The sequence below is a fragment of the Pelmatolapia mariae genome, linkage group LG1, assembly GCF_036321145.2.
Source record: "Pelmatolapia mariae isolate MD_Pm_ZW linkage group LG1, Pm_UMD_F_2, whole genome shotgun sequence".
Lineage (NCBI taxonomy): Eukaryota > Metazoa > Chordata > Actinopteri > Cichliformes > Cichlidae > Pelmatolapia > Pelmatolapia mariae.
In genome coordinates, this window is record NC_086227.1 from 6,091,760 (window position 1) to 6,113,990 (window position 22,231).

General features: G+C 40.3%; 1 protein-coding gene across 2 annotated transcripts; it reads left to right on the forward strand.

Annotated features, from left to right (window-relative positions):
* Nucleotides 1–770: 770 nt before the first annotated feature.
* vps35 (VPS35 retromer complex component) lies at nucleotides 771–21,991 on the forward strand. 2 transcript variants are annotated; one of them, XM_063470627.1, is made up of 18 exons: nucleotides 771–866; nucleotides 1,781–1,879; nucleotides 2,335–2,431; nucleotides 3,245–3,368; nucleotides 4,402–4,584; nucleotides 6,870–7,089; nucleotides 8,064–8,147; nucleotides 8,556–8,665; nucleotides 9,209–9,305; nucleotides 11,080–11,228; nucleotides 12,949–13,156; nucleotides 13,710–13,865; nucleotides 15,638–15,760; nucleotides 15,851–16,030; nucleotides 17,100–17,339; nucleotides 17,701–17,844; nucleotides 20,712–20,898; nucleotides 21,402–21,990. In XM_063470627.1, exons 1-17 carry the CDS (start codon nucleotides 864–866, stop codon nucleotides 20,889–20,891), a joined length of 2,397 nt encoding a protein of 798 aa, XP_063326697.1. In that variant the 5' UTR covers nucleotides 771–863; the 3' UTR covers nucleotides 20,892–20,898; nucleotides 21,402–21,990. The 2 variants fall into 2 exon arrangements, with proteins under 2 accessions (XP_063326697.1, XP_063326690.1); XM_063470620.1 differs by having other exon boundaries at nucleotides 20,712–21,991.
* The last annotated feature ends 240 nt before the right edge of the window (nucleotides 21,992–22,231 follow it).

Consider the following 22,231-nt stretch of genomic DNA (forward strand, 5'->3'; position numbering starts at 1 on the left):
GGTCTGGGTGATCTCATACACTCACCTCATGTTGTTCTGCTAGGCTGCTGTTTCTGCCTCTTCTGTCATACTGTGCACAAATTGTCTTTTGTCCCGTCTGGCACTCTTCTTCACTTCTCGGTTCACTTTACATCTGTTAATTTTTTGCTTCACCTCCTTTCTCTTCTCTATCTTCTCCCATGTCTCTTTTGTCATCCTATCTTTCTGCTCCCTCTTCTTCTTCCCCAGGACTTTGGTGCAAACGGCCTTCCAGGTCTTCTGTATTTCTGTCCAGGGGTTCTCTATTGTCTCTTCGACCAGATCCCCCAGCACCTCAAACCTGTTCCTGACTTCACAGTTGAACTCTTTTGCTTGCTTGCTGTCTTTCAAAAACTGTATGTTGAACTTGTAATGTGGTCTTCCTGAAGAGTCGCAGAAGAATCTCAAGTTGGTCTGCAACTGTCCCAACTCTCCCGGACCATAATACAGTTTTATGTATACTGAGGTGTTTTCATAGTGTTGCAATAATAACGAAAGAGGATGTATGTTATATCACAAGACACGGTGGTAAGAAGACTGATCAATTTGTTTAACTAACTCGTTTACACAAGACATTTTGTAGAGGGCATAGGAGGCGTGGTATTTTTCTTGAAACAACAACTGTAATCTCCACATTTCAACCTCTTTTCTCGAAATGATTAATAATATATTTTTCTTAATGTAGCCCCAAGCCCTTTCGTAGGGAAGTGAGACGTAGTGAGAGTGGTGGAGAAACGGCCACGCCTGTGATCTGACGTGACGCTGAGTTCAGACCGTCAGCCCCGTTCTTGTGGGTCACATGACAGGCCAGCCTTTCCGACTGATCTGAAACACATCCCATAACCATGGTAAGCACTTTACCAAATACCGACTTTAGTGCAACATTGTGCATTACGAAATTTGCCTGTGTGAAGTTTTGACCGCTGGAAAAACTCATTTTGACTGTGTAACGTGATTTGATCTAAAGTCACCTACGTGAATGGTCCTTTGGCCTAGCTCAGCGTTTGACAGCAGCTAGCTAAGCTAACTAGCAGCCGACTGAGTGAAGCTATCGAGCAACTAGATGCAACATTTGTGTGTTTGTCTTTGAAACACTCATCGTGCTCCTATATACAGTATGATATTTGCAAACAAAGGCTGCGGTAAACATCAATATTTCTGACGCAAATTAAATGAGACTGTACAGTTAGGTTTTTTGTTAGCGTCGTCTTCCGCTTTGCTGTGTCATATTTTAATGTAAGCATCTAAATGTTGTGGCATGACTCCGACTTAGAGTAACCGAAAAGGACGCCTGTGTGGTACACATACACACGGAAGCTTGTCGTATGAGATTGTGCAGGCGAGCCTGGGCTCAAACACTTGTAGCAGGTTAGCTTCGTTTGGTCTGATGGACATTCAGAATACTCAGTCGTTTCTGTAAAACTTTTTTTTTTAAATCACGGACCGTGGTCACTGTCTCTGCGAGGCTAGGATGATCCTGCCATTAAACCTCATTAGTAGATACAGCCATCCACGTAGTCGGTCGTGACTTCAAACATGCAAACAAATCTGACTCGATGTGTTTTGGATTTAGACATGAAAACAACTAGGGAGTCTGCTGAACTCCTCAGACTGTTCCGTTTTTTCCTTTCTCTTTTCTGGCGTTATAGATCAAAAGACAAGTCAAACTTGAGTTCTTGCTTTTTATGCTGTGTTGCATGAAGAAAATCCTGCTAGATCAATCAAGGAGTGATATAACTTGTATTTCCATCCTCTGTTGCAGCCAGCAACACAGCAGTCACCCCAGGATGAACAGGAGAAGCTTCTGGATGAAGCTGTGCAAGCTGTCAAGGTCCAGTCGTTCCAGATGAAGCGATGCCTGGTAGGAGCATTTCAGTTTATAGGACTATCATCTTGATTGTGATGTGCTTTTTAAACCACTGGTTCTTCCTAAGGATACTCCTGGACTTTTATTGCCTTTTTGATTAAAAATAATACTACAAAAATATGACTAATCAATAGAGATGGCTAATATAACCTCAAAATTCTGTTATGATATTTAAAGAGACTGTGCAATAATCATATTTCTTACACTATGGGGAAAAAGAATGAACTAAATTTTATTGATGTAAGTAAATGAGGGGCATTTTCCATCCTTCTGTCTGAGAATCAGTTAATCCCCTTTTCCTTTTCATAATGATGTCTCAAAGATGTCACATTGATGCCTCAAAGATGAATTCAAGGTCCATTCAGGCTGTTCAGTGTGTTATACATGAAGTGTTTCTTGAATCACGAATGTGTTTTGGATGTGATATGTAATATATTTGTGGCCTGCAGGACAAAAACAAGTTGATGGACGCCTTGAAGCATGCCTCCAACATGTTGGGTGAACTAAGGACCTCCATGCTTTCTCCAAAGAGCTACTACGAGCTCTGTATTCTTTACATGTGCTGATTAGACATTTATGTCTCATCTAAACATGCTGACTGTATAACAGATGCTACTAGCCAGTCGTTATATGTCACAGTTTATAACTTTATGATGTTTGAGGTGGGGTTGTCATATTGTCATTCATTTGCCTTCAAATATGTTAATCATATATATATTAACATATATATATATATATATATATATATATATATATATATATATATATATATATATATATATATATATTCACTTGAAAAGGACAAGGAGAATAAGCTCTGCCTAGTATTTTACTGCATGGTCACATTGATTTGGGGAGAAAACTTCAGACACTGGGCCAGAAGCTGAAACAGCATGGACAGTATGCTTGCATTACAACAATATCTTGTTTAATAAATGAGAGCTGAATGAAGGCAGCGCAGACTGATGTTTTAAAGTCCAGAGCTGGCTGCCTTCTAAAGTCAAACACTCTGACCAGATTGCCATTGGAAATCCCATCTAAAATAGTCTTAGTTGAACAACTGTTGGAAAAAAGGCAGAACTACTGCACTCATTTAATTCATCCCCGTTTTTAGTTCTACTGATGCTTCCTTTTAGGATTTTTTGGAGTAGGACTTGGTGTAAACTGTAGGCTTATAGAGCCGTAATGTAAAATTGAAAGAACACTTAATGCTTAGGTGGCCTGGCAGTATTGCGCCTGAACACACTGTGTGCAGATTGAAAGTGAAGCCACTACATTATAAACATGCTGCAAGGAACTGTATTGTTGAATGTATATGATTTATGGCGTGTGTGCATTGGTCCCTAACACTGTCTTCAGATATGGCAATCTCTGATGAACTCCACTACTTAGAGGTTTATCTGACTGATGAGTTTGCCAAGGGACGTAAGGTGGCAGATCTGTATGAGCTGGTCCAATATGCGGGCAACATCATCCCCAGACTGTGAGTATCAACCAACCTGAACTTCTATCAAATGTGGAGCATTAGTGGCGTCTGTTCAGCGCTGTCTTCCTTTTACCCAATAGAGAGGCGACATTAACATTTCAGCCATACAAATTAAGTTCTAAAAAACATAGCATTTCAGCTCATAAACTAACCGACACGTGTTTGGTCTGAAAAGGTTGCAAATGTGTATTGGTAAGGCCAATGTCTCCATGTTATCTGCTTTTTGTTTGAACTGATATTTTCCTCCTAGGGCTATTTTATTATGGTGATATTATTTCAACTCTAGACCCCTGTCCCAGTTTTCTACCATAGTTTTCTACCTGCATTTGTGGATCTGTATAGCTCAGACCATACACAAGCAAATGTGGGCTGGTCCTTGTGTATCTGTGTCCAAATATTTAGACATTTGGATGCAGAGGCAATGTTTCAGAATTAAATATTTCGATCTGTTGAGCTGAAGTGAAGTCTGTTGATGTAATGTTAATATGGGTTCTTGTTGTGATGTGTGGATTTTTACCCCTCAGCCGTAAGAGGCTGATGGGACTATTGTTGTCAGCATGGCAGGTAAGTAGGTGGGTGGGCGGACAGCGCGAACATCTAAGTTTGTGAATGCGATAACTGGAGAATGAGGTCACTTAGGAGCTTCAAATTGATACCATAGTTGACTCTGCTATGAGTCTCGGACGAGTTTAATTCCTGGTGATTTTGACCTCGTGGTCAGAATTAAGTTTAATGAAAATCCTCTCAAAATCTTGTGAATGCGTTAACTTGAACAAGGCGACATAGGAATTGCAAATTGATAACATAAGTGTCTCTACTAGGAGAGTGAGGGTTAGCAGTGGTGGTCGCCAGTAAATGTGCAAAAGTTACTTTTACACATTTGTGAGTAGTCGCATTGGTGTAGGTGAAATGTGATGAATCCACATTTGTGACCTTGTGAGACTGTTGTCTGTTTATACTAACTTTATACTCTGAAGTTGTGGCAGATGTCTGTCTAATGAAGTCTTTTTGTTTCCTCCCGTCTCCCCAGTTATCTGCTAATTACAGTGGGTGTGGTATATGTTCGGTCCTTCCCGCAGTCTCGCAAGGACATTCTGAAGGACCTCGTTGAGATGTGCCGTGGTGTCCAGCACCCACTCAGGGGCCTCTTCCTCAGAAATTACTTGTTGCAGTGTACTCGCAACATACTACCAGATGATGGAGAGCAGTCAGAGTAAGTAAGCTGAGCTTTTTCCCTCTGTGTGCACCCACAACTATCACAGTAGTTGTGGGTGCACACAACATTTTTTTTTTTTCAACATTTCGATTACAAAGGAGTGTTTGCAACCGATGTTGCAATATCTTTGCTACACTATCCATTGTCTTGTCTTGTCTGCCTTTACATTCATATGAACTTCAATGACATCCCATTCTTAATCCATAGAGTTTGCAGCTGTATATAAAAGCTTTGACTATTCTCGGAAGGCTTTCCACAAAATTTAGGAGTGTTTTATTGACTTTTTAACCATTCTTACAGAATGGCATTTGTGAGGTCAGACACGAATAAGGCCTGGTTTACAGTCTCTGCTTGAACTCATCCCAAAGACAATCTATCAGGTTAAGGTCAGGACTCTGTGCAGGGCAGTCAAATTCTTATGCACCATATTTGCTCCTTCATGTCTTTATGGACCTTGCTTTTTGCACTGGTGTGCAGTCATGTTGGAACACGAAGGGGCCAACTGTTCCCACAAAGTTGGGAGTATAAAATTGTCCAAAATGTCTTGGTATACTGAAGGAGTAAGAACTAAGTAAGAACCATTCACTAGAACTAAGGGGCCAGGCCCAGCTCCTGAATTTCACCCCCCCCCCCCCCCCCCCCCCCCACACACACACACACACACACAACTTAATCCCCCCTCAAGTGCCATCTCCTTGCAACTGACAAACCCTGACTCATCCATCAGGTAATCTGACAATCCAGAGAACATGTCTTCTCTGTCATGCTTTACACCACTGCATCTGATGCTTTGCATAGTGATGTAAGGCTTGGGCATAGAAACCCATTACATGAAGCTCTCTACGCACTGTTCTTGAGCCAGTCTGAAGGCCACTTGAATTTTGGAGGTCTATAGCGATTGAGTCTGCAGAAAGTTTGCAACCTTCACACAGAGCCTTGTAGGTTTGGATTTTTTTCCCCTAATTATAAACACCTAGAAACTGTAGTTTGTGTTTACTTGTGTTATCTTTCTCTAATATTAACATTTGTTTGATGATTTGAAACATTTAAGAATGACAAATGTATAAAAACAAGTAGGAAATCAGGAAGGGGCCACATCTTTGTATGTCTGCTGTATTGTTTTGATGCTAGTATTTTGTTGGGTACTCTTGCCCCAGCTGTTTAATACATTGGTACTGTTATAAGGCACTTCTTATTAGAAGTCATGATTGATCTGTGAAGTTATTTTAACCAGGCCTGCAACGCTTTTTCAGAATCTTTATTCCATATTTAGTGGTGAAGAAATTTCTAGTAGTTGGGGTTATGTATAAGTGACATAATGATCATGACAAGTGAAACAAACAGAGAAGGTAACGTCAGATTCACAGGAGGAAGATGACTATGAAGATCAAAGGTACTTTATAATAATGGCTTTTTAAAACATATAGATGTTAATTATCGCTGTATGTGTGATGATGTTCCTTCATTCAGATTGCCCCATGGGGTACATAGAGACACGTATACATGCTTACACTGTGGTCATTATTGTAAGTAGGGATGGGAATTGATAAGAATTTGGTGATTCCGATTCTATTATCGATATCACTTTGAGAGTCACCACCATCCTAAGCAGCATATGAAAGACATTACATTCATGCAAATTATTTACATGCTGAGTGGCCAAATGTTTATGGATGTTGGAGGTGTTTCCCCTCTTGTTGTGATCAGCGTTGGGGTCATTACTCCAAAAAAGTAAAGTAAAAAACATTATTACACAGAACACCTTTCTTAAAAGTAATCCATTACATTACTTAATTTCTCCTAGGAGAAAGACATTTGTTATGCTGCTTTTTACATTGCTTTCAGGTTACTCTGTAAAATTACCTCGTAATGACCAATCATTACGAGGCGTGTGGGGCTAAGGCTGCAGCCCCACACGCCAACACAAATCCCCAAAGAACACACATGATCTTTTTCTTAATATTTAGGTATGAGCACAAAGATGAAAACCAGCACAAAGAGATTTAATAGAATTTATTAACATTTAGGTGATGTTATGTAGATGTGATCTGTGAAAATCAGGGACACCCCCTCTGCACTGGACTTTTCTATTCAGGGATATTAAGCAGGATTTTTCATATAATAATAAATTATTAAGTCCACTGTTTGGATTAAAAAACGCGTCACTGTTCATGGTGTTATATTGGTATTTTAATAGTTGATACTGGAAATTTAGAAATCACCAGAGGGGAAAGAGAACTCTTCTGCATCCCTCTTGTTAAATTGCAGCTTTTACTCCACAGGGGAACAGAGGAGATGACCGGTGACATCAATGACTCCATCGACTTTGTCCTTCTAAACTTTGCGGAGATGAACAAGTTGTGGGTTCGAATGCAGCATCAGGGTCACAGCCGAGACCGAGAGAAGAGAGAAAAGGAGCGACAAGAACTTAGGATTCTGGTGGGCACCAATCTAGTTCGGCTCAGCCAACTGGAGGGTGTCAATGTGGAGAAATACAAACAGGTGTGTCTTTGTGTTTTTGCTGAGACTAGATCTGTACAGTGGGGACTGGTCTCAGCACAGAAATTGATTTGTTACTGTCATCTTAGAAAGAGGAGAGCTGCTCGTTCTCTGGTGTGTTCGACACTGATCATGACTTTCAGAAATGTGGGAGTGATGTTTGATTATCTGCGTTTACTTATGTTATAGTAATAGGGTTGTTATTAACTCAAGTAACGTTATGTTGAAATTACCTGACTTCCTGTGTCTTTTCTGCATGTACTGGAAGTCCCCAGAGATGTGATATAATATATAACGACATAAGGCGCACATTGCTTTATTTTCACCAAAATAAACAATGGCCACTGTTATGGCTTTATTATGTGGTAATGGTTTGACACACACATTAGGGCTGAGTTATGTGCTCCAGTGAGTGATCATCCTATCGGCCTCCTATGAGCGATAGCATCACCACTGTGGTGGGGTGGTAGAGGAGGCTAACACATGTGTGGCCCAAAATCAATACAAAGATTCAGTGTTATTATGCATATCTGATTAAATTATGCTGGAAGTTTGTAACTGTGTCCAGTGTTACTCTGTGTTTAGTGTCAAAGTGGTTATCCCGTATTATCATTTTATCCATTCCAGGATGCTTTTGGATGTAACATGTATGTTTTTGGTCATTCTTCTACTGGAGGTTTTCACAGCTGCAAACCCCACTCCTCACTTTCTGAGTTTTCACAAAGCAGGATAGCACTTTGGAAGTAATAATACTCCAGAAACAAGTACAGCACAATGTCATATCCTTGTCTAGAGACTTTCACTATTTCTTGAGCATTGATGATTCTTTTGACATTGAATTGTAATGTTTCAGTCTTCAGCGTCGTGTTTGCTACATTTGACATGTATTTATACCGTACATACTGTTGGTGTATTTATGATAATTTGGTATTTGTTCAGTCAAACCATTTTTCTTGTGTGCCTTTTTCTCTCCACAGATTGTTCTTCCTGGAGTCCTGGAGCAGGTTGTGAACTGCAGGGATTCACTGGCTCAGGAGTATCTTATGGAATGCATCATTCAGGTACCTTATGTGAAAATTCTCAAGTCTCTAGAAACATTTACAACTAATCCAGTAGACTAGACTTTACTTGCTGTTTGTACCTTAGTTTATAACACTGGGTTTAGGGAATAGTAGGGATGACCAGAAATCATGCACTGTTAGTAAAAAAACAAACAAACAAACAGTGTACCATGTTAAAGGAAAAGAAATGGGGGATTGGTCAAATGTAAGCAGATTTGTTCCACCCGCCATGTTCTTGTATTAAAAGCACTGACTCACTGGATGCAGTCCCCCAATAACCCAACATTATTTGAAAAATTCAAATTCAAATGGCCTTTATTTCAGTCTTGGAGCATCCTGGTTGTTTCAAATATATGACGTGCAGTCACAGTCATTCAGGCCTTAACTAAAATAATCTCGTCTCCGAAGGTTTTCCCAGACGAGTTCCACCTTCAAACACTGAATCCTTTCCTGCGTTCCTGTGCTGAGCTACATCAACACGTAAATGTCAAGAACATCATCATTGCCCTCATTGACAGGTATGGTTTTATTTGCTGGAATGTAGCAGAGCTACCCAGTGAGCAAACTGGAATTTAGTGCTTTTTGAGACTTGTTGACCACTCATTTATACTCATTGACAGTATCAGTTACAGTTAGCCATATATTACTTTATTCTATACATTTTAAAAAATATTAGTATTGTATTTAAATATTTGTATCTTAATCATAGTCAATTTAGAATTCTCATTCAACCTAACACTTATGTCCAAGTGTTAGGTTGTCGGAGGAAATTCGCACAGGGAGCTAACCAGAATATTCTAGCCAGTGCTAACCGTTTCACCACTGTGCTGCTCCATAAGCACGTTCATTTACTCTGGTCCCCAAGCTTAAACCTTTAACTGCAAGATGAGGTTTCCAGCATTTTGTTCTTCCTGTTAAAAGTAATGATGATTTGCTCATAATAATGCTTGTTCAGCAGTGAACATTACGAATCTTTTAAAACCCTGATGCACAGCTGAGCTCAAGGACTTACTGTCTGTTTATGGAGATTTTTTTAAGCCAGTTTCTGATTTGTGTTTCAGACTTGCTCTGTTTGCTCATCGAGAAGATGGCCCAGGGATCCCTGCTGAAATCAAACTGTTTGACATCTTCTCTCAGCAGGTGGCCACTGTAATTCAGGTACATCTCCTTAAATTCAAGAAGGTTTGACATAGGGGTGGGCAATATATCAAATATACTTGATGTATCGCGAGTTTTTCCACGTATGATGATTAAAATGCCTTTATCATAACCATCGAGTATAGGTTGCCGTGGGGCGATCGTGGCTCAAGAGTTGGGAGTTCGCCTTGTAATCGGAAGGTTGCCGGTTCGAGCCCCGGCTTGGACAGTTTCGGTCGTTGTGTCCTTGGGCAAGACACTTCACCTGTTGCCTACTGGTGGTGGTCAGAGGGCCCGGTGGCGCCAGTGTCCGGCAGCCTCGCCTCTGTCAGTGCGCCCCAGGGTGGCTGTGGCTACAATGTAGCTTGCCATCACCAGTGTGTGAATGTGTGGGTGGATGACTGGATATGTAAAGCGCTTTGGTGTCCTTAGGACTATTAAAGCGCTATATAAATACAGGCCATTTACCATTTTACCATATTAAGCTGTCTGCACGTAATTCACTGTAAGTTTTTGGTTTTCTCCCACACGCAGAGAATGCATCGTTTATCCCCCCATCCCAATCGGAAAATTTTCTGCGGCACATTTTTGGCACATTGCGCTGAGCAAGAGTGTTTATATACTACCAGATAGGGAAAAATATGGCGATAGTGGGAGTTGCAGACTTGCTGTCATTTGGATTTCCAAGGAGGATGTCGAACAAAATGCAGTAATTTGCAAAATATGACATAAAACTATTGCTGCAAAAGGTAGCAATACCACAAATTTATTCCGCCAGCTGAAAAGTCATCCCCTGCAAAATTACGAATGTTTTAAACTCCGCATGTGAACATCTCCCCACACACCAAAGAAAAGTTTAAATAAACCAGCAGCTGTGATACGAACTACAACAGCTATCCGCCAGAGAAACGGGGAAAAACAGCACATGTAAGTCTGATAGCATGTTACTGTTTAACATGGAGTATATTTGTGGTGTTCGAAACATGCAGTTTTGGAATCTGTAAGATCTCTGCTTTTAGACAATGTGCCATTGGCTTGGTTATGTGAAGTCGAGTGAGTTCGTGGCTTCCATGTTTGTGTTTAGGCACATTTTGCAAAATTATGTAACAGATGTTTTAATTGTTTGTTGTTTTCGCTGTGTTTGGTGGTCGTAGAAATGGTTTATATGAGCTTTTAGCTGAGATTTGGAGGTTCAATGGAATACCACACATGCTGATATTTACATAAAAAACCTGACTTCACAGAGGCTTAAGCTGCAACTCACCTGCGGTACCGGGGGAGCTGGGGCGCAAGACCTATCATGATATATATATATATATATATATATATATATATATATATATATATATATATATATATATATATATATATATATATATATATATATATATATGAGTGTATCACAATATAGCCAAAAAATTGTGTGATATTAGATTTTTCTCATATCACCCAGCCCTAGTTTGACCAAAGTAGGTGACAGAGTTACTTTATTGACTGCAAAAAGTTTTCGGGCGAGAGCTGTCCTTAACCATACGAGTCTTTTTTTAAGCTCTAGCTGAACAGAGCACATTAAAACCACATAATATTATTATGGAGCCACATTTAAAGTCTAACAGAGATGGCATATCATATTAGGATCTTAGGAAACTAGCAATCATAATTTATCGATTTTGACATCAGTGTGTTACAGGATAACAGTATAGTCAAAGGCGGATCCTCTCAAACTAGGTAGAGTACTAGAGTAAGTGTAACTAACAATGGGACTACTGCTCCCTTCTGTTGTCTACTCTTTCAGTCTCGCCAGGACATGCCATCAGAGGATATTGTATCGCTTCAGGTCTCTCTCATCAATTTGGCCATGAAATGCTACCCTGAACGTGTAGATTATGTAGACAAAGTCCTGGAGAGTACTGTGGAGATCTTCAACAAGCTCAACTTGGAACAGTAAGTCTCTGGTCCCTTGATGAACTCCTGAGTGAGCTGTGTAATGTCATGAAATCATAGAGCTGTGTTTAATAAAAGCTGCAGAATGCATTCATTCTTATAACATAAATGGCTTTGCATATTGAGATGTATTATTAGTATTATTGAGAAAACTAAAAACTTGGTTGCTTTCATGAGTTGTGCAGATGAAAGGTTTTACATATCAGGACATAATAAAACTCATCTTAACATTTGGCAAATACACCATCAGATGCACAAAAGCACATGACATATTATACAGTGTCATTATTTATTTAACAAGATGGTAAGTCAGTAAAGCAGTACAGCCAACTAAGTCCAGGCTTACTGCTTCCATGGGAATTAAGAGGAGAAGTAGCAGCCAGGTCCTGATTATCACATGCACTATATTATTTTAGGATTTTTACCTTACAATATAAAGCGCCCTGAGGCAACTTTTGTTGTGATTTGTCATTTTTAAATAAAACTGAATTAAAAATGGTGCTTGATTGACTGATCATCAGTTAAATGTGAGCACCTCTGGTTGTTGCAGTTTGTAGGTGTGTCAGTAGTGAGTCAGCTGTGTGTTAACACACTCTGAAGTACCATGTTACAATAATCACATTACATATTTCAGTAATGTGGCATGCTAACACTAAGCTAGAAAAGAAGTCGACGTGATTTTTTTTTAATGTTGTGCCGACCGCAGATCAGCAGACCCTTAACTTCAGCAGGTAACAGTCAGGCTGCAGGCTTTATTTCTACCTGTTCGTGTTTCTAATGTAGAATCACCAATTTGTTTGGCCCTTTGGTCTGGTTTTCAACTTTGCTTCGTGTTAAATAGCTGAAATCTAAGAGAAAGATCAAATGTGTGTCCTCATTAGTATAGATTTGTGTTGACACGTGGGACTGCAGCCTAGAGTCAAAAGCAATGTAACAATTACTGTAATTAATGAATTAATTAGGCAAAGTACTGGATTACTTTGAAGAAGAATAACAAGTAATGAGTAATACATTGCTTTCTTGAGAAACAACTGAAACACTGGTGTTGCAAAGCAGGAACAACATCAGCAGTGATATGAGGGAAGCAGTTGCTGCTGCCCATTAATCTGGGACAGGCTAGAAGACCATTTCCAATCAATCTGAACTCCTTCACTGTGCAGTGAGAAAGATTATTCACAAGTGGAAAACATTCAAGACAGCCCCCGTCCAAGAGTGTATTGTCCCACAAAATCTACCCCAAAGTCTGAGAAACTGCAAAACAACCCAAGAGCCTCTCTGACTATGCCTCAGTAAGCATGTTAAAGGTCAAAGTGCAAAACAGAGGTTACAAGTATGACTCATTTGGAAATGTTGCCATTTTCCAAACAAAATGTCTTCTCTCTAAAAAGAATTTGACAGTGTGACTTCATTTTGCAAAGTTGCAACTGAACAAAGTCCTTTAGACAGATGAGACCAAAGTTAAGATGTTTGGAGAAGAACAAACACAGCATGTCAGCAGAAACATCTCTAAGCATAAATATGCTTACTTTTATGTGTGTCCTCACTCAGTTTCTCAACTTTAATAATTTCCACAAACTTGATCTTTGACAAGAGCCCATACTGATTCCCCCTGCAGGTATGAGGGGTTTTTTGTCCCTTGGGACTGTAAACCTGAGTCAGCTTTTTTTAATACTGCAGGGGAAAAACATTTTCACAGTCTCCTTTCTTCTCCCTCCTCTAGCATAGCAACCAGCAGTGCGGTGTCAAAGGAACTTACCAGACTGTTGAAGATCCCGGTGGATACCTACAACAATGTGCTGATGGTTCTGCAGCTCAAACACTTCCCACCACTCTTTGAATACTTCGACTATGAGTCCCGCAAGAACATGAGTTGCTATGTGCTGAGCAACACATTGGACTACAACACCACCATTGTGGCACAAGAGCAGGTTATTAATCTAACATCTGTAGATTTGTATTTAAACTGACAGAGCATCAGACAAAACAACCCCCTAGCAACATTTTACATAAGAAAGGATGTGTGGTTTTCATAGATACATTTTTTGTAATTAATTTTTTTTTACACATTATATAGTTTCCCAACAACCTTGCAAATAGGCTTGTAAAAGTTGACAAAAACCCCAAACTACAGTCGACGTAGAGAAGCCCTCACCGACAGATGAAAAAGTGATGTTAACAGAAAACAGACCTTATGTAGGCTGTTTTACCACAGCCACAGTCTCTTGCTGAATGCACACTGGTTATGTATGGTTGCAGTATCATCCTGAAAATCCAAAGTTTTGTTCTGTACTTTGTGATACAACTTGTCATATTTGCTTAGATTAGTGAGAAATTTGTATAAAAATAGCTGTTTTTTTTTTCATTTTTGTTTTAGTAGTTTCATGTTAAAGTATTCTTTAAGGTTTTTGTGCCGACATCCTGGTTACACAGACCATGTTTGTAAATAGTATCGGTTTAATGTTGTACCCTTTGTTCCTCTAGGTGGACGCCATCTTGAACTTGGTGTCCACACTGATACAGGACCAGCCAGACCAACCAACTGATGATCCAGACCCAGAGGACTTTGCTGAGGAGCAGAGCCTTGTGGGTCGTTTCATCCATCTGCTCCATTCTGAAGATCCTGATCAGCAGTATCTTGTAGGTGTTTGCATTAACATAGTGTCTTTCTACATTCTCAGTCATCAAGGTTGTGGTAGTCTTGAGTGCTTGAAAACAAGGCAACTGGACATTTGTACAGGCAAGGCCAACAACGTGCCATGGGCTCCTCTGTGTCACCCACTGTAGCTAACCTTATCATGGAGGAAGGGGAAAGTAAAGCTCTGGGCTGAGAGGGACAGCACCGAGCCACAGGTTCAGGTATGCGGGTGACATTCACTGATTTACCAGGGAGGATATCAGGGATCATGGGTTACCATTCCTGGACTGTGCTTTGCTCGTTAAGGAGGATGTAAGCCTCAACATTGAAGTTTACCGGAAGCCGACACAGACTCCTAGAAGCCTACTCTTTGACTTACCACACCCTCTGGAAGACGAGCGTGGAGTCATCCGGGGCCTGCAACGTCAGGCAGAAATGTATCTTCTAAAGCAGAAAGGAAAGAAGAGGAAGAGTAATGTGTAAAAAAACAAACAAACAAACAAAAAAAAACCCCACCAACAACAACAAAAAAAACATCTTAGAATGTGGTTATCCCAACTGGACCTAAATGAAATCAGCTGTACACACCAAGAAGACAGATGATTTGCTAAAATTAGATCATCTATGTCCACTGTGAACCATCTTCATTGAATAGAGGCGTAGCCTATGGCACGAAGTATCAGCCACTTACTGTGCAGTCTGACATCCTTCCCAGCCACTTCAGGTGACCTCAATAGCTCCATTGATGGTGGGGTGGGACAGTGTCCTACACTGGTTTCACCCTTAATCCCCAGTGATAACCTAAGAATGTTTTTTCACACCTTGGATCATGTGATGACTCGCATGATTAATAGTGGATCAATAACCCTCAGGAACCAATCCAAGGTTTAAATTAACCGGGTGCACTTGCCTCAGTGGTTACTGCTACATCGCCCTTACTTCAGTGGTGAGAATGGGGAGCTGGATACACTGGTCCTGAACACGGGCATGGCACAGGGCTGTGTGCTCAGCCCGACGTTACTCACTGTATTTGCTCAAAACTGTTTTGCCGTTCACTTCACTAACACAGTCGTGAAGCTGTATTTTCATTTTTGTTTTACTAGTTTCATGTTAAAGTATTCTTTAAGTTTTGTTTGATATTGTTTGGGTCTAATATTGGAACAATGATGAGACTCACTGTAGAGAGGAGATCCAACACCTGACACAGTTTTTTTTAGACAACAACCTCGTCCTGAACACCAGCAAGACCAAGGAGGTCATTGTGCGTTGCAGGAGGTCCAGGCAGTAGAGAATGTGGACATCATCTTCCTGGATCTCCACATAATATCTTACCTGTTGTTTTCTATTCTTGATTGTGTGTATATGTGAATGTAATGTTGTTATGTGTGTGAAGACATAATGACAATAAAGGATTCTTATTCTTCTTCACTCCACCTTTTGTTTTTAGAATTGAAGAAGCCTCGTGGATGAGAGGAAATGTATTTGTGAAGTTGTAGAAGTCCAGTTGTCTTCTTGTCAAGCATTTGAGACTAACCCGAAGAGTCTTAGTTGTGCACATTATGCATTAGATATACTACATAGAGTCCTGCAAGTGGTGTCCTTTAAGTTGCTGCTAAAGATTCTGAAAATAATGCTGCAGTGTTTCCTTTGTCCCCACCTTATCTAGTTCTTGGGAAAATTTCAGCAGATTACATTTCTGACTAAGTTTGTACTTCTGTGAATGTTTTTGCTGAGACCAGTGGTTTTCACTTAATTTTGTTCTCGTTTGGTTCAGATTCTTAATACAGCACGCAAACACTTTGGAGCTGGTGGAAACCAAAGGATTCGTTACACATTGCCTCCCCTTGTGTTTGCTGCCTACCAGCTAGCCTTTCGATACAAGGAAAACTCCTCAACCGTGAGCAAATGTTATTTTTCATCACAAAGCACATAATGCATTTTATTTTATGTCCTGTTATGAAATTATATAAATTTCTTTTCCTCTTAGGATGACAAATGGGAAAAGAAGTGCCAGAAGATTTTTTCTTTTGCCCACCAGACAATCAGTGCACTCATTAAGGCTGAGCTTGCCGAGCTGCCTCTTCGACTCTTCCTGCAGGGGGCACTGGCTGCAGGGGAGATTGGCTTTGAAAACCACGAGACTGTAGCGTATGAGTTCATGTCACAGGTAGAATGTTTAATAATACTGTCATGCCTTTAAATAGTTTATATACATACATACATACATGCGTACACACTACCGGTCAAAAGTTTTAGAAGACCTGAGTTTTTCCAGTTTTTTATTGAAAATTATGCAGTTTAATGTCTCATTGGACTCTGAAATGAAAGTAATTAGACTGAAAATTTAGAGACCAAAATGTATTCTAACCCTTTGACTCATCAAAGTAGCCACCTTTGGCAGCTGAAAACACCCGTGGCATTCTTTCTACAATAGAAATCAAATATTCTTCAGAAAGTTCTTCCCATATCTGTTGCAGAAGTTCCCATTAATGTGTGGCACTTGTAGGTTGCTTTGCTTTCACTCTTCTGTCCAGTTCATCCCAAACCAGCTTGATGCAGTTTAAGTCTGGAGACTCTGCTGGCCACTCCGTTTTTTTTAAATGTCCAAGTCTGTTTTTCAAGCGTACTTGGACTTATGTTTTGGGTCATTATCTTGCTGTAGGATGAACCCCTGACCAACTAGTCGTATACCAGAGGCTATTGCATGGCACTGCAGAATGCTGTTCTGTCCTGAGTGCCTTTTGATGGTGAAGGAAACTGTACTCACTGACACCTTGACTTTCTTTGAAATTTCTCTGTAGCAGCAAGAAGTTGGAACACCTGTGGTAGCACCAGCTTTCGAGGCTTGTTCAACCTCCATTGCTGCAGAAGAGTTTTAAATGTTTAACCCATGTTGTGTTCCCTGGAAAAGGCCTTTTTGTATAATTCTGAAATGTACAGAATTTTTCAGTTTTGGCTAACCTTACCTTTTTTTTAACCTCTGGCAGTTCACCACTTACCTTTGTACCATTTGAAGCTGTTCACTGAACTTGAATGAGTTGAACTTCAATGAATAATTGGAAAAATTGGGGTGCTCTAAAACTTTTGAGTGTATAACCAAAAACACAACTTTATTTTGTTGTATTTTAAAACAATTAGACCACTATAGTCCTCTTTCTCTGTCATTGGGTGGTGTTGTTCCATCCCCTCAACCTTTTCATCTCTTCTCTTGGTTCTCCATACATTGTCCACATTAGGCATTCTCTCTCTATGAGGATGAGATCAGTGACTCCAAAGCTCAGCTGGCAGCCATCACCTTGATTATCGGCACTTTTGAGCGAATGCGATGCTTCAGCGAGGAAAACCACGAGCCCCTGAGAACTCAGTGTGCACTGGCTGCGTCCAAGCTGCTGAAGAAGCCTGACCAGTGCAGAGCTGTCAGCATCTGTGCCCATCTCTTCTGGTCAGGTCGCAGCACTGACAAAAATGGTGAAGAGGTGTGTTGGAATTAGGCCTTTTTTTCCCACACACTAACATAAAGTAGTTGAAGATGGTTATAGTAAAATCATGTGCATGCAGATGAGTGACATTCTAAAATCTGACATTTAAATGGGATCATCAGTGTGTCATGTAGGACTTTGTTCTAGAGGAGGAAGTCTCCAGAAGGCTAAACAGTCACTGTATTAAACCCCAAAAGATTAGTTATGGAATCAAATGGATGTGGTATGGAGTGATCAGCAAGTTCAGTTTTACAGGACACAATGCGCTTTAACACACTATATAATCCTGTTAATGCTATTGTGCACTTTAGTCTTTTTGCACATCTCTAAATGCTCCCTGCTCATTTTACACGTTTAGATCCGTGATGGTAAGCGGGTGATGGAGTGTCTAAAGAAAGCCTTGAAGATTGCCAACCAGTGCATGGATCCATCACTGCAAGTTCAACTTTTCATTGAAATCCTCAACAGATACGTCTGCTTCTATGAGAGGGAAAACGATGCGGTAAGACACTAAAAAAAAAAATTTGTTTGTGCTAACCAGTAACTGGTAATTTTGCCAGAGAGAATAATTTCTTCATTTGCAATATGTATGAAACTTGGATGCTTCACCTTGCCTCAAACCAACCACTCAAGTTAAAGTGTTCATTAACAGTTAGGTCCAATGTTCCCTCTAAGCTGCGCGTGTGCGCAATTGCGCACTGCTGGCACGGTCTCTGCGCACAGAAAATCTGGACTTTATACCAGTTTTTAAATTGTGTTGATAGGCCACGTAAAACCGGAGTTATGATAAAAATATATGCAATGTTTGGTGTTCTTCCTGAATACTATCGTTGTTTATATTTACTGTGGGAAGAAACGGTAAAAACAGCGTTTTATAAGGAAAATGCTCGAAAGCACTCTCCGCCTGTGAGCAAAGACAAAACCCCCCAAAAAACCCCACCCTTTCCTATTGGTCGAAAAATGTACCATGTCGACCAATCAAAAAATGATATGGCAACATGGCATTTAGTTGTTTAGGAAGGGGGACGTTTTAGGAGTGACGGCGGTGTTTTGTGATGTGAGAGATTTGCGACGTTTAGCGCAAATCTTGTGTAGTTAGTGTGTAGTGTAGTCAATAGTTTTGTTGTGTGTGTCAGAACAATGAGGCGACTGCTGAATGTTACAGGTGTTACATGAGTGATACATCTTCTGTTGTCAGGCCTGCAGGTATCAGGCTGTTGTTCTCCTTTATCTCATAGTGAACAGAAATTATTTTTTGGAGTGGCACAAATAATTTGTGTGGCATCAAATTTGATGCAGAACAGCTGATTGTTCTGTAAATAGTTTGAAATGTTTATGTATTGGTCATTATTTTGCAGACAGAGAGTTACAGACTCTCTCCCAGACCACAGACTCATACTCATAATACAAGTCAGAGTTTTATAAAAATAAATAAATTTACAAAAAAGAAAGTTTTGTTTTTAAAATTGGAGTTCAAGTTATTTTTACTTCCAATAGTGTTAACATACTACACAGGTCATGAACAAGATTTTTTTTAATTTTCACTGTAAGTGGGCTAAAGCAGTTAATTAAAAGTATTCTAACATAAATGTAAATGCTGTAATTTGATTATTTTAATAAACCATGTAACTTGGATGGATTCGATGCTGGCGTGACCACAGTGCACACGTCTAATGTTGCTCACAGTGGTCCAAGGGACCGCTCAGGGAGTTTGTGCGTTCGCTCAGACACATGAAAAATTAGAGGGAACATTGGTTAGGTCTATAAATGCTTGGACAATGATAGGGTTTAATAATGTTCGCTCTGTGCACAACAACAGTAGATTTTAATATTCAAAATTACTAAAACAGTGTAATTATCCAGAAACTTATAGACCTAATTCTCTATTCTCTTACAAAGCTGCAAACAGCAGTAGGAGGGCCTGTGCACCCTGTTGCATGTCCAAGCATGCCGTTGTCAAGTTGAACTACGGCTTGGGCGTGGTGTGGATGAGCAGTTATCCGGTCTGGGATGTTGATTGGGTGTTGTTATTTACCCACTGAATATACTACCTTTGCCCACTAGGTGGTGATGGAAATTACCTACTTACTACAAGTCACCCTAGTCATATCATGCACGGATCCACCAACTGAAATTTTATTTGCATGGGATGATGATTATCATCTACTGCTGATTATCTGTTGCCACTAGGTGGCATTGTGTCACTTAATATTAGATCCCGACTACAGTTGTTTTTATGCTGGCCACACACCCCCTGTCATCGAGTTTGATGTCACATCACCTGTCGCGCGCCACCTTATTTGTGGCACTGTGGGTGATCGAGCACTTCTCTCCTTCGTTTTTTTCCCCCTTTCCCTATATGGTCATGTTTCACTGTGCTGACGAATGACCTGGCATTTCTATAAAAATGTTGTCTTAATGAGTGTATTGAATCCTTGTGTTACACTCAAAAAGGTGCTTTGTGAGGTGACCTTGAAGCACTTTGGCTAGTCTGCTGAGGAAGAGCTTCTTGTGAAGCCAGAATGTGTAGATACCATAGGTGTGCTTTTTAGACTCAAGTTGGTTCGCACAGGTTTGTATATGATTTTGAAAATGAACTTCTGCCACGTTCTTAACAGCATCTTGAATCTGGGAAGTTATTTTTAAAGTTATTTACTTAAATGTGAAGCAAGCCCCAACTTTAATTTCAGTGGTCACACTTAAAAAAATGTAAAGAGCCAGTTAAGGTAACTCGGGCATCTGACAAGGATGCCTCCTGGGTGAGGTGTTCCGGGCATGTCCCACCAGGAGGAGGCCCTGGGGTAGACCCAGGACACGCTGGAGACATTATATCTCTCAGCTGGCCTGGGAACACCTTGGTGTTCCCCTGGACAAGCTGGAGGAGGTGGTTGGGGAGAGGGAGGTCTGGGCTTCTCTGCTTAGGCTGCTGCCCCCACGACCCAACCCCAGATAAGCGGAACAAGATGGATGGATGGATGGACACTTAAAAAATGGCATATATATTGTGGCTGTTGATTGGTTCTCAGGACTCCTTGAGCCCTCCTCCCTGTGTAAAGTCTCTTCCCTCCTCGGACCAGGCCCGTGTTTTTATTAGAGCGTTTGGTGGAATTGTTTCCATGACCAACCCTGGCATCCATGTCGGAGCTGAAATGAGGCTTAGCCATCAAATTGAAAATTTGTTACTTTTTTACAGTTCACTTTGTGTAAAACTCAGATTGTTGTTTTGATTTGAACAGTTGCTCTTATCTATTCCAACTGACCCACAGAGCGTGTACATGAATACTTTGGTATGAGTAAATGTTGTCCACCCAATAATATTAGAATGTAAACAGGAACCCTTGTGCTGTTCCTCCTCTTCCTCCCATCCAGGTGACAGTCCAGGTGTTAAACCAGCTGATCCAAAAGATCAGGGAAGACCTTCCCAACCTGGAAGCTAGTGAAGAGACGGAGCAGATCAACAAACACTTCCACAATACACTGGAGCATCTTCGTCTGCAGAGGGAATCCCCTGAATCTGAGGGCCCTGCCTACGAGGGCCTGGTCCTTTAAAGCTAATGTAGGTTGGAAAATATAAAGTCCCTTTTAGATGTTCCACTATATTAAGAGTAGACAACCGCACACTATCACAAGAATAAAGAAGTTGTGTTAAAGGCCAGGAATAGAAATAAACATTAAGAGCTGAAAGAACTCCTTTCAGTCCTTCATTTAGTTGTTGATGTCTCTTCATCATTCCTCCTTGCTATCCATCCTTGCATGTGTAAAGCAATGCTGCACGTAACTTTAGTGTGCAGTTGTGGCAAGTCTTTTATTTACCATTCCTTTATAAGGCCACAATTAACCAGTTTGTCTGTATCCTGCACTATGTTAATGTTGATGGAGGACTTGCTAACTGTGTCATCATGCCTTCAATTGTTGATATCTGTCCATATTGAGAAGCGAATGTAATAGCCAAGTGTATAAAAACTACAGAAAATCTAAAAGTTGTAGTTCTCTTGCAGCGGGTTTGCATACGGCCTGGTTTCCTGAACATGAATAATCAATAACTCTGCTGTTCTTTAGGTTGGCTTTGTGGCAACTTTAAACAGATTGTGCCAAACCAAACTGAAGACCAGATGACCGTGCAATCCTTGGCCGTCACACTTCAGCGTTCTTCTTTTTGCCACATTGTGCTCGTCATTCTCTCTCTCTTTAGGCTCCTTATAGTGTCTCATTTAAAGTCAGGACTTCTCACCACTGGATTGACCTGGTCAAAACTGTGGTGTGTTTGCATGCTTTAGTGTGCTTGGCATCAAAGGGCCAGTGTTTAGTTCACTCTCTATGGATCTCACTAATAACACTCTGTTTTTCGTTCTTCCCCATGATATTTTTTGATAACAAACCATGTCCTTTTGGATGAACATGTTAAGGAGGTGCAGCGGTTCCTCAGGATTGTATGTTGACTGACTTGTCAGTGTACAATGGTGCAGAAGCTTTGTGTCGTTTTCCACAACATTTATTGATTTCTCTTTCTTGCTTATTAATGTTGATTTGTTGGAGTCGGCATTCAACTGTTACTTTTTTGCTTTTAAATATGTGTTTAAATGCACTTGTAAATCAGATAAATAAAAATACAGATTAAGTAGAAATGATCATTGTCACTGAAATAAAATTGACATTAACAGTACTTGAATTTTACTTATTTTACACACAGTATTTCATGAGTGTGATTAGACTATGCTGTGCTGTTGTATGTTGCTGAAGGATTATTTGGTTGTGGCTCAAACTTTGATTCAACATTTGAAATGGAATAATATCAGTAACAGTTGTATTAAGATAGACTTATATGTCTATCTATATTTTAACCCCCCCCCCCCACCATGCGAGCTGTCTTTATCCTTCAAGCTTGGCCC